Raw genomic sequence first — 15,083 nt, 5'->3', positions numbered from 1 at the left:
TATGTTTCCGACTTACGCAAAATTTGAGTTACGCAAGGCCTCCCCTTCCCCCCCTCCCCCAGCCCTCGGGGATCCAGCTTGGTAACATCTTGCCTGCCAAATGCCCTCTGAGCGGGATTCCTGGGGTCTGTGGGGCAAGGGGTCTCTGAGGAGGATTCCTGGGGTCTGTGGGGCAAGGGGTCTCTGTTCTGGATCCCTGGGGATTGGAGGGCCAAGGGGTCTCTGAGCGGATACCTGGGGAGGCAGGGGTCTCTCTGAGCAGGATACCTGCAGGTTGGATGCAAGAGTCTCTGAGCTGAATCCTGGGAGCTGGGGGTCAAGGGGTCTGCAAGCAGGATCCCCAAAGAATTGAGGGGAAGGGCTCTCTGAGCAGGCTTCCTGGGGACTGGAGAGCAAAGGGTGCCCAAGCTGGGGTGGCTCTAGCTTTTTTGCCGCCCCAAGCACGGCAGGCAGGCTGCCTTCGGCGGCATGCCTGCGGGAGCTCCGCCGGTCCCGCAGCTTTGTCGTAGCCGCCGCCAAATCCACAGAACCGGTGGACCTCCTGCAGGCATGCCGCCGAAGGCTGCCTGACTGCCGCCCTCGCAGGGACCGGCAGAGTTCCCCCCGCGGCTTGCCGCCCCAGGCACGCGCCTGGAGCCGCCGCTGTGCCCAAGCTGGGTCCCCAGGGTCAGAGGGCAATTTCTCTCTTAGCTGGATCCCTGTAGGCTGGGGGGGAAAGGGGGTCTCTGAGCTGGATCCTGAGGGGCTGGGGGCAAGACACCCCCCAAGTTGGATCCCCAGGGATCTTGCTCAGAGGCCCTTTGGCCACCAGCCACCAGGGATCCTGCTTGGAGATTCCTTGACCTCCAGCCTCTGGGATCCTGCCAAGAGACCCCTTGGCCCACAGCCCCGTGCCCTCTGCCTCTGGTTCACTCACTTGCTTTCCTGTTATTTTCCTGCACAGACTATAATGACGTGCGAGGCTTCCTGATTGGGGATTACAGTGAGATGTTCAACAAGGAGGCAGATCTGATAGCACAGGTAGGAGCTGGGCTGCAGTCCAGGTGAAGAGCAAGGCCCTGGCTGTCAGGGTTACTCTAGGTGTGTGCTGGGTTCGTTGGAGCGGATTCTGTGGGAGATGAGATCCTGCTTGGCCTGGCATGAGGGGGCTGGGACGATCGGGGAGTTCTAGCTGATTTTGAGCCCTGCCCTTGGGTAGGTCCTAGGTGGGGAGTAAGTCCTGGGGGTAGTTCTGACCATGAGTCCAGGGCTGGACTCGGCTGGAGTGGCTGCCAGGCAGGGTCTGATCTGAGGTAGCTTATGGGTGTGATGAACCTCATGGTCACGGATGGGTGCTGGGTGGGGAGTGGGTACTGGCCTGGGACGCTGCTGTGGGGGCATGGTGGACGCTGAGCGGGTGGTGATTCTGTGTGCCCAGAGCCTCCCAGGCTGATGGGCAGACAGGGACTGATACCTCTATGCTCCCTGGTGCTGCTAAGTTGGGGAGCAAAGGGGGAGTCCCCATGGTGGGGAAGGAGGCCCCAGTGTTAAGGACTGGAGATGGAGCCCAGATATCAGGGAGGATGAGGGGCCTGGTCTCAGGGTATGTGGGGGAGCCTGGCTGGTGAGGGATGCAGGGGGCCCTGGTTTGGGGGAGGTTAGGTGGGAGGTCCAGTGGTAGGGTGTGGAGGGAGGACCCTGATGTTAGTGGGGGCATGGGGCCTTGGTGTCAGGAAGATGGGGGGGGGGGACCTGGAGTCAGGCAGGAGAGAGCCGGGGAACTCCCAGTGTTGTGAAGGGGATGGGGTCTCCCATGTTTGGGAAGGGAGGAGGGGGTTCTGATGTTGGGAATGGAAGGTAACCCTAGTGTCTCGGAGAGGAGGAGGGGGCCCCAGTGAAGGGGTGGGCAGGGGGGCCCATGTGTCAGGGAGTGTAATGGGAGCCCTGGCACCATGTTCAACAAGCTCCCTTTCTCTGGCAGGGCCCGCAGTTCGCCTTCTCTCAGGAGGACTTTGTGAAGATGATTCTCCCATCACTGACTGAGCTTGATACTGTTCTCTTCCTCTTCACGCTGGATGGTGAGGAGTGGCTGGGAGCTGAGGGAAGGGGTCAGCACTAGTTGTGGGGGGAGGACAGGAAGGAGCTTTTGTTCCCCCTGTTGGGCACTACCCTTTGCTGAGTGATCACGTCAGCCTCTTGCTGTGATTTATCCCGCCTCACCTCTCCCTAGTATACTGAACGATTGAAAAGATTGGGGTTGTTGTTACCTTGGAAAAAGACAGGTAAGAGGGGACATGATAAAAAAATTATGAAAAGTATCTAAAACAATGCAGGGTCTTGAGACAGGAGATCAAGAGTATCTGTTCTCCCTGTCTCACAAGACAAGAATGAGGGGGAAGCTCACTGGGCCTGAAAGGCCGCAAAATAAAAACTGATCAAAGGAAATATTTTCCCACAAGGCACAAGGGGCTTGTGGAACTCCCTGCCACATGACATAACAGGCTAAGAGCCTGGCAGGATTCAGAGAGGGGTTAGACATTCCTATGAGCTTGAAGAATATCCAGAATTATTAGAGGAAATACTAACACCCAAACCAGAGCTTGGGATTGGCCATGAGCCTCTAACTACTGGGGCTGGGGGAACCTTCCCCTGGAGCAGGCCACCTGGTCACTGCACCTTCCCCTTAAGCAGCTGGTGCTGGCCCCTGTTGGAGATGGAACACTGAACTAAATGGATTCTGGTCCAGTCCACATGGGCAGTGTCTGAGTCCCGGTGTTGCTGGCTCATGGTAAGGTTGGCCTGTAGTTACGGTACTAGCCTAAGACTCAGGAAATCTGGGTTCAGTTCCCAGTTCTTCCACAGGCTCCATGTGACCTTAGACAAGTCACTTCCCTTTCTGTGCCTCAGTTCCTTATATGTCCATACAAATCGTTCTGTTACAAGGGGCTGTGAGGGTGAACTCATCGCACTGTGGTCATGGGCTGTTTAGATGCCTAGATCGATAGCTTTGTGGTTAAGAATTGATACTGTCAGCGGCAGGGCATGGGGGGGCGGGGGTTCACACTCATCTTTTGCTTTGGGCTTTTGTCTCCAGATCCATTTCTTAGGACTGTGGAATTTGTATGGGGTGCTATTGGTGGGGTTTGCCTAGGGCCAGTTGGCTGGTCTCCTATCAATGCACTGATGTCTCATAGACTTTAAGGCCAGAAGGGACCATCATGATAATCTCATCTGACCTCCTGGATGTAGCAGGTCACAGAACCTCACCCACCCACTCCTGTAATAGACCCACAACCTCTGGCTGAGTTACTGAAGTCCTCAAATCATGAGTTAAAAGACTTCAAATTACAGAGAATCCACTGTTTACACTAATTTAAATCTGCAGGTGACCCATGCCCAGAGGAAAGCAAAAAAACCCCAGGATCACTGCCACTCTCACCTGGGGGAAAATTCCTTCCTGACACCAACTATAGCGATCAATTAAACCTTGAGCATGTGGGCAAGACCCACCAGCCAGACTCCTGGCAGCCGTTGGGGATATTTGCAGCTAGCAGTTGCAGATTAGCTACATGCCATCGTAGGCAGTCTCATCACACCATCCCCTCCATAAACTTGGAAGCCGGTTAGGTTTTTTTGCCACCACCGCTCCACTTGGGAGGCTGTTCCAGAACTTCACTCCTCTGATGGTTGGAAACCTTTGTCTAATTTCAAGCCTAAACTTGTTGATGGCCAGTTTATATCCATTTGTTCTTGTGTCCACATTGGCACTTAACTTACATAACTCCTCTCCCTCCCTGGTATTTATCCCTCTGATGTATTTATAGAGAGCAATCATATCTCCCCTCAGCCTTCATTTGGTTAGGCTAAACAAGCCGAGCTCTTTGAGTCTCCTCTCATAAGCTACAGTAACTCCGCGCTTAACATAGTTATGTTCCTGAAAAATGCAACTTTAAGCGAAACGATGTTAAGCAAATCCAATTTCCCCATAAGAATAAATATAAATGGGGGGTTAGGTTCCAGGGAAATTTTTTTCACCAGACAAAAAACTATATTTTATTTTTTTATATATATATCATAGAATCATAGAATATCAGGGTTGGAAATGACCTCAGGAGGTCATCTAGTCCAACCCCCTGCTCAAAGCAGGACCAATCCCCAACTAAATCATCCCAGCCAAGGCTTTGTCAAGCCTGACCTTAAAAACCTCTAAGGAAGGAGATTCCACCACCTCCCTAGGTAACGCATTTCAGTTCTTCACCACCCTCCTAGTGAAAAAGTTTTTCCTAATATCCAAACTAAACCTCCCCCACTGCAACTTGAGACCATTACTCCTTGTTCTGTCATCTGGTACCACTGAGAACAGTCTAGATCCATCCTCTTTGGAACCCTCCTTCAGGTAGTTGAAGGCTGCTATCAAATCCCCCCTCATTCTTCTCTTCTGCAGACTAAACAATCCCAGTTCCCTCAGCCTCTCCTCATAAGTCATGTGCTCCAGCCCCCTAATCATTTTTGTTGCCCTCCGCTGGACTCTTTCCAATTTTTCCACATCTTTCTTGTAGTGTGGGGCCCAAAACTGGACACAGTACTCCAGATGAGGCCTCACCAATGTCGAATAGAGGGGAATGATTACGTCCCTCGATCTGCTGGCAATGCCCCTACTTATACAGCCCAAAATGCTGTTAGCCTTCTTGGCAACAAGGGCACACAGTATAAGTTTTAAACAAACAATTTAATACTGTATACAGCAATGATGATTGTGAAGCTTGGTTGAGGTGGTGAAGTTAGAGGGTGTATTTCCCAGGGAATGCCTTACTGCTAAATGATGAACTAGCATTCGGCTGAGCCCTCAAGGGTTAACACATTGTTGTTAATGTAGCCTCACACTCTACAAGGTAGCATGAATGGAGGGAGGGGGGAAAGCATGGCAGACAGAGACACACACCCTGTGTGTGGGAGAGAGAGAGAGAGAGATGCGCATTGCCCCTTTAAGTACGCTGACACCACTCTAAGTACATTGCTTTTAAAAAGATCAGGAAATTGAGACAGCAGCTGCGGCCAGCAAGCTCTCTCCTCCTGAGCCCTGTCCTGTCCCCACCCTGCTCTATATGGAGAAGGGGTAAGCGGGGGGCAGGAGCAGTGGGGAGGGGGACACCCTGACATTCCCACTCCTCCCCACTCCCCTGCACAGCAAGCAGGAGGCTCCTGGGAGCAGCTCCAAGGCAGAGGGCAGGAGCAGCACATGGCAGTGGGGCGAGGGATAACTGAACTGCCAGCAATTGGTAGCCTGCTGGGCAGCTGCTGCACAGGGAACTTAGGGGAGCAGGGAGCTGATGGGGGGGGGGCTGCCGGTCCACCCTGTTTCCAAGACCCCACCAGCTAGCTGTAATGGGCTGCTCTTTCTGCTAGCAGTGGACAAAGCAGGTGGCTGCCAAACAATGTTATAAGGGAGCATTGCGCAACTTTAAATGAGCACGTTCCCTAATTGATCAGCAACTTAACAACGAAACAATGTTAACCAGGACGACTTTAAGTGAGGAGTTACTGTATGTTTTCCATTCATCAGATCAGCCTAATCACCCTTCTCTGCACCTGTTCCAGTTTGAATTCATATTTCTTAAACATGGGAGACCAGAACTGCACACAGTATTCCAGATGAGGTCTCACCAGTGCCTTGTATAATGGTACTAACACTTCCCTGTTTCTCCCGGAAATACCTTGCCTGATGCATTCTAAGACTGCATTAGCCTTTTTCATGGCTGCATCACATTGGCGGCTCTTAGGCATCCTGTGATTAACCAATACACCCAGGTCTGTCTCCTCCTCCATCACTTCCAACTGATATGTCCCCAGCAAAAATTCTTCTTGTTAGTCCCAAAATGCATGAACTTGCACTTAATTAAATTTCATCCCATTTCTATTACTCCAGTTTTCAAGTTCATCCAGATCTTCTTGTATGATAATCCTGTCCTCCTCCATATTGGCAATATCTCCCAACTTTGTGTTATTCACAAATTTTATTAGTACACTCTCACTTTTTGTGCTAAGGTCAGTAATAAAAATGTTAAATAAGATTGGTCCCAAAACAAATCCGTGAGGAACTCCACTAGTAACCTCCTTCCAGCCTGACAGTTCACCTTGCAGAATGACCCATTGTAGTCTCCCCTTTAACGAGTTCCTTATCCACCTTTCAATTCTCAGATTAACCCCCATCTTCTCCAATGTAACTAATAATGTCACTGCAGTCTAGATCTGTCATGGCAGAGCTGATCACACTGGGTCCTTTGAGCTACAGACAAACCAGGAGGAGGGGTGCAGCTGTTCTCTGACCTACCCTAGCTGCAAGGCTTGGGAGGGAGTCTATGGACCTGTTACCCTCTTACCCTGGAGTTGTAGCAAAGAAAGTGAATGAGACAGAAGTAAGGTGAGAAGTATAGGCTGGGGTGTGTGTGTGTGTGTGTGTGTGTGTATACACACGTCTCTTGGATGTTGGTATGGTGATTGGCTGATGTGCAAAGGGTCCTTGACTCTGACTAGCTCTGGATCTTCCTGAATGACTGTCCAGAGCCTGGTTACCCCAGTCTTATGCTCCCCCTTGCTTTAAGATGACCTCGCAGAGGTGGAGAAGCTTGTGGTTCAGGTGAAGGAGAAGACATCAAATGTCCAAGCACTTTCTCATGCCACTGTTGGGCAGTACCTTCCGGTGAGTAGAAAAGGCTCTTTGTCTCCATCCCAGGTGAGGGAAAGGTCCTGTGGGAAATAGAGCTTGTGCTCATGTAATTAGACTGTACCCCGATGCACGCCTAGAGGGGGCAGGGTTGGGGTTGCCGTCATTCTGGAATTCCGGAAGGGAGTGAGTCTTGCCCCACAGTGGCACTGGGTGCCCCTGGAGCTGCTCTAAGTTGCACCGAGGCCACACTGCCCCCAACCAGCCCTAAACCTCAAAGGTCAAAGAAAAACAAAAAAAGCAATCTGCAGCCTATACTTATCAACAAGTTACGTTCCTATCTAATAAGGTATTTCTCACCCAATGGTTAGTTCGTCCAGCGCTTGTCCCCACTGACACAGTCCCCTTCCCTAATGGATACCTACTTGGGACAATCGTCTGCTCTTATACAGTCTTACCTCCAGACAGCAAACACAGGCTGTCTGATGGGTGTTCATTGTTCTCCTGTTGATTGGGTCAGCTCTCAGACTGCCCTCCCTCGGGTGCTAGATTTCACTCCCAACAGATTTAGAACACAATGTCCTGTGTTAGTTAACTCTAAAATTGTTTCCCATACAAACATCTCATAATAACCAGGACAGTCAGCTAGAGCTTAGCTTTCGGCAGACCAAACACAACTCCCTTCGGTATAATATTAAGAAAACGGTGGGACTCAGTATCCCTGCCAGGACATGCCTGGCAGGGCCGGCTCCAGGCACCAGCTTGTCAAGCAGGTGCTTGGGGCGGCCACTCCGGAGAGGGGCGGCACGTCCAGGTATTTGGCAACAATTTGGCAGACGGTCCCTCACTGCGCCTGGAAGCGAAGGACCTCCTGCCGAATTGCCACCGCAGATCGCAATTGCGATCGTGGCTTTTTTCTTTTCTTTTTTTTTTGGCTGCTTGGGGCGGCCAAAACCCTGGAGCCGGCCCTGATGCCTGGGCACGTCTGTGTCACAACAAGGTTTCTGTTCGTATCGTTATCCCCACCAGGCCTCCCTCAAGAAGCTGTTTCCTTCCATCATGAGCATCATGTGGCCCATCCTGTTCCTGGAGTATGAGGGGAATTTTATCCAGGTAATGCATGAAAAACCTGCTTTGGATCCTGAGGTTGATTCCTAGCAGGTGCTGACTGACTGGACTTTTGTGATTTCTGAGGTAAGTGAGGGGTGGCTGCAGGGCAGTGGCTCCCCCTGGGGGGAGGTGGGCCGGCTGCTGCAAGGCTGTGGCTCCCCCTGCGGGCAGATGGGCCGGCTGCTGCAAGGCCGTGGCTCCCTCTGGCTGGCAGTTTGTGGCTGCCCGGTTCACGGGGATCTGTTTTTCTGTATTTCACACAGAAGTTCCAGAGGGAGCTCAGCACCAAGTGGATCCTCAACACAGTCAGCACCGGGGCCCATGTCCTCAAGGGCAAAATTCTTCACAACTACATGGTGGACCTGAGAATCAGCAACTCCAAGCTCTTCTGGAGGGCAGTGTCCATCCTGCAGGTACTGAGGCCCACGGCAATGGCCTAGTGAGGGAATAAGAAGGTAGCAGCATTACCAATTTACTTCAGAGTGTAGGGGGAGGCCCCAGTTGTGGGAAAGGCAGGAAGCAAGATCAGTAGCTAAGGGGAGGTGAAGGGGGGACTCCTCGTGTGGCCCTTCTCTGGACATTGGCACTGCCCCCAGTGGGACCTCTTCAAGGCCAGGCAGAGCACTACAGCCCAGTAGCCGACCCTCCCGTCCTCCACCTCCCCCATCCCCTGTACCATGGCTGGGAGCCTAATTCTGAGCATGAGAGAATCTCATCACCAAGATGCAGCCTTTGCACAGTGCACCACAGCGCACTGCTAACCCTCCTATGGGACAGAGCAGAAGGATATGGCCCACTATTTACATGGGATCACTGGGGGAGAGGCCCAGCAGTACGAGCATGGTGAGCGTGTGTTGGTGCCCCTCAAGCTGTCTCCATGCTGTGCCCTGCTCTGAGGCAGATTGAGAGAGGCAGCCAGCATGTTGGCTGATGTCGCATGTTGCTGGAGCTTGGTGGTCACTACTGCCTCAATTACTGGGCCTGGGAATGGGAGGTTGGAAATGGGACGGAAGTTAAAGAGGTCTCAAAGTTGAGTTTTGGCATTTCTCAGGGGGTTAGTAAGTGTGCTTATCCCTGCTTACTCTGGTTAGTAGTGGGCGTAGCTCTTGTACCGTTCAGGAGGGGCAGGGATCCATCGCACAGGTTGTCGCTCTAATATTTTTCTGGGCTTCCTGGACTTCAGCTAGTGTGATGGGGAGGGTGGATGGATAATAGGATCTAGTCGGGGTTTTCTTGCCCAGTTACCTGTAACCTCGGCCCTTCTCTGTGCTGCCCCTGCCCAGCTCGTGTCCACCCCCATTCACCCAACCCTGGCTGGGGCTGTCATCTCTGATGTCACGCACGACTCTGAGTTTGCCCATCCCCCAGCCAAGCCATGTAGATTTGGGACAGACAGGAGCCAGCCCTGCTTCCCAGCCATTCTGGCTATCGTAATCCCCTTCTCAGTGTTACTCACCACTGGTGCGCTCCCACTCCCCCTGGTTCCCTGGCCTGCAAGTGCCCCTTGCTAAGCCATGTGAGAGCCACTCCAGCACCATCCCTGAGCTGCACTGAAATGGAATCTGGTCTCTGACCCTGCTCTGACTGGCATGCTCTCCCCACAGCGGTTCACGGGGCACTCCCAGGCCAGGTGCCTGGAGGGCCTGCTGCAGACCATATACGACCCTGAGGTGCTCTCAGATGACATTCGCAATGCAGAGCTCTCCAAACATATTGCAATAGCAACGGAGAAGAACAAGGTAACAAGGCTCATGCCCTGTCTCTCATCAGCACCCCACCTCATGGTGTCATACACGGTGGGGCCCCAGCCCTCTGGCTCCACTCTGCTCAGATGTGCTTCTCAATGGGCCTGATGCAAACTCTGGCACCTGTGACACTAGCACAGGGACACGCAGCAACAGCTTTCAAAGGCAGGAGACAGAATTTTGGGTGGTTGGTGTGGGGCAGAGATTGGGGGCCACCTTCCAAAAGCCGTCGTGAGTGCTGGGGCTTCCCCTCACAGAGGGGATGAGGCTCCCAAGAGGCACCAGCAGACAGGTTTCCCCCTGGAAGAGGGGGAGGCCACCCCCAGATGCATTAAGTAGACAAGTGGGGTGCTGATGCCCCCAGATCCCCAGCAGGTGGCACTCCCCTTAGCACCTGCACACCAGGGCCTGTGCAACTGGCTGAGCTGGTAGGGAAATGACCAGGTGAGCACTCCCCCTGCCTGATTCTGACGCTGTCTCCTCTTGTCTCCCAGGTTGTCCCCACAGCCCTTCTGTGCCTGCTGCGGAACTGCTCAGTGCAAGAGGCCCAGCTGCGGCTTGACACCTCCCCGTCCATCCGAGCAGCCATTGAGTCCTCACTGAATGCTCCGGGGCGCAAACGGGGTGCAGACAAATCCGACTCCACAGGCAGGAGCATGTAGGAGGCAGCACCCATCCACTAAGGGGACTATGTGGGGAGGGAAGGGCCCAGCATCATTAACTTCTGTATGGATCCAGCAGTGCATGCTGGCCAGGCAGTCGCACTGTCTTCCAGTCAGGGAGAGACGCCAACTCCCTGAACAAGAGCAGCAACTGGGATCTGGTGAACACGAGCAGCACCCACCTAGATGGGAGGCCGAGTGCCGCGGGCTCTCCTGTTAGCTCCTGGTGGGAGGGGACAGATTACCTGGAGGTGGGAGTCTTGTGTTGTCTAGGAGCCTGAATTTCCTTGGAGGATCATGTGCTCACCAGGGGTCTGGATTGCTCTGGGTGAGCTAATTTCTGGTGGATGGGGGCGTGGGGGGTATCAGGGTGTGGGGTGCACTGTAATCCTTTGAGCAGGTCAGCTGTTCTCTCTGCTCTGGGGAGGAGGAAGAGTCACTCTGTGAAGTGAGCTCCTGAGGGAAGTTGTTCTGTAATCCCCAGAGCATGGGGTGGGTTATAGGTGTGTGGGGTCAGGTGGGGCTGGATATTGTCACCTTGTGTTCTGTGATCCCCTGTGAGCCCTGCAGGAGGGATGTGTGGAGGGAGTGGGGTCACCCTGTGATCTTTGCTGTTGTCTCTTCATTGCTTTTGTTTAATCTTTTTTTAAATAAACTGTTCTGTGTTTGCCCAGCTGTCTGTGCTGTCAGCTTAGCAGCCGTGTGGGGCTCATGGGCGGCTCTGCAGCTTGTGCAAGACCAGAGATGGCTGCAGAGGGGAAGTGTGCCCACCTGTCCCAAACCGTACTGACTGCCAACAGCCCACAGGCTCCTAGTCCTAGGCACAGCTCCACCCCGCCAGCAGGGGCTGGAGTGGAAGGGGTCTCTGCACTGTGGCAATTATTCACTGAGTGGCTGGAGGGCTAGGGCTGTCAAAACCCTTGTATTTGTCCCTGTGTCCAGCAGCTTCCACACACCCCACCGTGGCAAAGACCTTTGCTGCATTATCTCTGCAGGTGGGATGATGGACGTTGGAGCGGAAGGTTCGATGTGAGGAACTTGCCTTGAACAGTCCTGTGTTCTAGAGCTATGGGGGCAGCCCCTGCCTTTGCTTTAGGCATCACATTACCAGGACACTGACAGACGGGAACTCTGGTGGGCATTGTCCTTGACTCTGTAATCAGCTCCCTCCTAGTGCTGTCACACCATCCCTGCACCGCCAAACCCGGTTTGGCTGCATTCTGAGAAAAACAAGGTTATGGCACAATTCTCACACTAGGCAGCAGGCTTTCTGGCCGGGCTGGGCGGTCAGTACATTCCTGGGCTTGTAGCCAGCATGGCCTGGAATAACCTTTCCCCTTACCGCAGGGCCTCTTTAGCATTTGGCAACCTTGCATTCTGGCTGCGCTGCACCACCTGATCAGTATAGACTGAGGGCCTAAGATTCACCTCTGCAATTCCCAGCCCTGGGGCCTGCAGGCTGCTCTAGCTTATTCTGGATGCTAACACTCCCCAGGGGCAGAAACAGGCCAGAGTAGTAGCAGGGATGCTGGCCCCAGCCCACATTGTCATGAGGGAGGGTTTGTTCTAACTGGTAAGTCAACTCCCTCCCCCTCTGCAGAGCTGATGGTCCTGTGGCTCCAGGCTCTGCCAGCAGCACGGCACAGAGCAGCCACCTCGTAGCCATGCCTGGCCCACAGATGTCAACCCGCTTAGGCCCAGGATGCACCTGCCAAGCCACACACGTTACTGTTCATCATCATCATCACTTGGGTGTGTTGGAGTGAGTGGGGTCAGGGTGAGGTGGAGGAGTGCTCAGGAACACGGAAGTGGGGGGAAATTGGGCCTGTGAGTGCACGTGGGTTCAGGCATGTGTGTGTGGGGGGGTGTTGGGCATATGAGGGAGTCAGGGTGCATGAAGAGGAGGTGTTAGATGTGTGGCACTGGGGCAGCTGGGTATGTAAGAAGGAGTGAGGGCAGGCCTGGGGAAAGAGGATGGCAGGTCCATGGGAGAGGCAGGCAGGTGGAGGTGAGGGGATAGGTGCATGGAACATAAAGAACTGATCACAGAACTAAAAATTATCTGTCAAAATGAGGGCTAATACACTATTCCATCATGTTGGATACAACAGTTTGAGTTAGGGAATGGATTGTGGTAGTATTTAGAAATTTCAATGATGTTTTAGTACTGGCAATATGAGACCTCCAGCATGCCACTCAAATTGAAGTTCCCCCATGATGATGCAGCTTTTTTTCTACACTTTAGACAGGGATATAAGGAGACTGTGACTTGGTGGCTTGTAGCAAACACCATCCAGGGCCAGCTCCAGGTTTTCTGCCGCCCCAAGCAGCGCAAAAAAAAAAAAAAAGCCACAGCAGCGCGATCGCGCAGCTCCACTCTTTGGCGGCAACTCGGCGGCTGGTCCTTCGCTCTGAGAGGGACCCCCCGCCGAAGACCCGGACGTGCCGCCCCAATAGCGGCCGGAGTGCCGCCCCTTGGTATTGGCCGCCACAAACACCTGCTTCTTTAGCTGGTGCCTGGAGCCGGCCCTGACAGTGATCCATGAACATTCAAGATGATTTTATTCTGAGTTCTCAGTGACTTGGAAACAGGTACTGCCATTTTTGACACAGAGTGCCCTCCCACTCCCCTTTTGCCCACGTGATTCTTCCTAAAGAAATAGAATCCAATCTAGTGAATCATTCTACCGGGTTTCAGTACTACCAACTAGATCACATTTCTGTTCATGAATGAGCAATTTCCATGAGCTGGGAGTATCGTAGGCCAGGGGAGGCTCCCCTAACCCAGGCCGTGACCCCACACACGCTCCTCCCCACCCTCGCTCCCCCTCTCCCCGGCAACGGGCAGGGGTAGGGTCCTGCTCAGGCCAGCCGTAGGGTTGCCAGGTGTCCGTTTTTTGACTGGACCGAAAAGGGACCGCGGTGGCTCCGGTCAGCACTGCTGACCGGGCCGTTAAAAGTCCGGTTGGTGCCGTAGCGGGGCTAAGGCAGGCTCCCTGCCTGCCCTGGCTCCATGTGATCCGGCATGTCCCTGCAGCCCCTAGGCACAGGGGTGATCAAGGAAGCTCCGTACGCTGCCCCCGCCCTGAGTGCCGGCTCTGCAGCTCCCATTGGCCGGGAACCAATGATGCTGGAACATTTTAATAGCGGGGGTAGTGAAAGCCATCTCCCTTGCCTCCTGTCCATCCCTCGCCCCCCGCCCAGGAGCTGGGGCCGGGAGCAGGCCGAGGGCGGCTGTTTGTGAGCCGCGCGCCCGGCACCGGGTGTTCAGGCAGCTGCGGACTTTCTGCGCGGCCGGTCCCGTGGGGCCGAGCTGGGGCCGGAACCGCCGAGCTTCCCAGCCGGGGTCCCGCTGCGGGGCGAGGCCGTCACGTGTCCCGGGGCTGGAGCGAGGGGGGGCGCTGCCAAGGGGGGCAACAAGCGGCCTGACCCCCCCGGGGCTGTGCAGGGGAGCCCCGCCCCCACGCTGGGGCGCCTGTCTGTGGGGCACCGGGGCCGTGGGGGAGGCCGAGCCTCATGAATATTCCGTCTTGTTAAGTGGCGGGAGGAGCCAGGGCAGCCCAGTCCCCGCCCCCGGGTGCGCGCTTCGCCCCGGGCCCCGGTCTGGGCGGGAGGCGGAGCCGCCCCGTCTCCAGGCAACGGGGAAGCGGCGCGGGACCAGGTCCGGGTGAGGGGCCCGAAAACGCAGCAGTTTACGGGGGGGGGCACAGGGTGAGGGGAGCCGGGGGCTGGTACCAGTGGGGGGGTGGGGGGGCACGAGTGGGGGGATCCAGGGCCCCGGCATGGGGGGAGGGGAGCTGGGGGGGGGACCTGGCCTGGGGTAAGCGATGGTGGGTGGTATGAGGTGGGGGAAGCCAGGGCCCCGGCATGGGGGGGGGGGAAGCTGGGTGGGGAGCTGGCCTGGGGTAAGCGATGGTGGGTGGTATGAGGTGGGGGGATCCAGGGCTCTGGCCTGGGGGAGGGAGCTGGGGGGGGGGGAGCTGGCCTGGGGTAAGCGATGGTGGGTGCTATGAGGTGGGGGGAGACAGGGCTCTGGCATGGGGGGGATGGGGGGGGAGCTGGCCTAGGGTAAGCGATGGTGGGTGGTATGAGGTGGGGGGAGCCAGGGCCCCGGCATGGGGGAGGGGAGCTGGGGGGGCCTGGCCTGGGGTAAGCGATGGTGGGTGGTATGAGGTGGGGGGAGCCAGGGCCCCGGCATGGGGGAGGGGAGCTGGGGGGGCCTGGCCTGGGGTAAGCGATGGTGGGTGCTATGAGGTGGGGGGAGACAGGGCTCTGGCATGGGGGGGATGGGGGGGGAGCTGGCCTAGGGTAAGCGATGGTGGGTGGTATGAGGTGGGGGGAGCCAGGGCCCCGGCATGGGGGAGGGGAGCTGGGGGGGCCTGGCCTGGGGTAAGCGATGGTGGGTGGTATGAGGTGGGGGAAGCCAGGGCCCCGGCATGGGGGGGGGAAGCTGGGGGGGCCTGGCCTGGGGTAAGCGATGGTGGGTGGTATGAGGTGGGGGAGACAGGGCTCTGGCATGGGGGAGGGGAGCTGGCGGGGGGGGGGGGGACCTGGCCTGGGGTAAGCGATGGTGGGTGGTATGAGGTGGGGGGAGACAGGGCTCTGGCATGGGGGGTGGAGCTGGGGTGGGACCTGGCCTGGGGTAAGCGATGGTGGGTGGTATGAGGTGGGGGGAGACAGGGCTCTGGCATGGGGGGGGGAGAGCTGTGGGGGGACCTGGCCTGGGGTAAGTGATGGTGGGTGGTATGAGGTGGGGGAAGACAGGGCTCTGGCATGGGGGGGGGGTTGGGGGGGGAGCTGGCCTAGGGTAAGCGATGGTGGGTGCTATGAGGTGGGGGGAGACAGGGCTCTGGCATGGGGGAGGGAGCTGGGGGGGGACCTGGCCTGGGGTAAGTGATGGTGGGTGGTATGAGGTGGGGGGAG

The 15,083-nt window shown here is 55.8% G+C and overlaps 1 protein-coding gene across 1 annotated transcript in view; it reads left to right on the top strand.

Moving 5' to 3' along the window:
- The window catches only part of GCKR (glucokinase regulator), a 32,254-nt gene extending 22,094 nt beyond the window's left edge, over positions 1-10,160 (top strand). Inside the window, exons 13-19 of the mRNA XM_065401647.1 lie at positions 944-1,020; positions 1,961-2,057; positions 6,582-6,679; positions 7,673-7,756; positions 8,017-8,166; positions 9,358-9,492; positions 9,993-10,160. Of these exons, the coding sequence (XP_065257719.1) occupies positions 944-1,020; positions 1,961-2,057; positions 6,582-6,679; positions 7,673-7,756; positions 8,017-8,166; positions 9,358-9,492; positions 9,993-10,160 (809 nt within the window). The remainder of the gene's footprint in view (positions 1-943; positions 1,021-1,960; positions 2,058-6,581; positions 6,680-7,672; positions 7,757-8,016; positions 8,167-9,357; positions 9,493-9,992) is intronic.
- Positions 10,161-15,083: the final 4,923 nt, after the last annotated feature.

Source organism: Emys orbicularis, chromosome 3 (assembly GCF_028017835.1).
Source record: "Emys orbicularis isolate rEmyOrb1 chromosome 3, rEmyOrb1.hap1, whole genome shotgun sequence".
Classification (NCBI taxonomy): domain Eukaryota; kingdom Metazoa; phylum Chordata; order Testudines; family Emydidae; genus Emys; species Emys orbicularis.
Note: the sequence above shows the minus strand (reverse complement) of the source record. Positions and strands in the feature narration are given on the sequence as shown.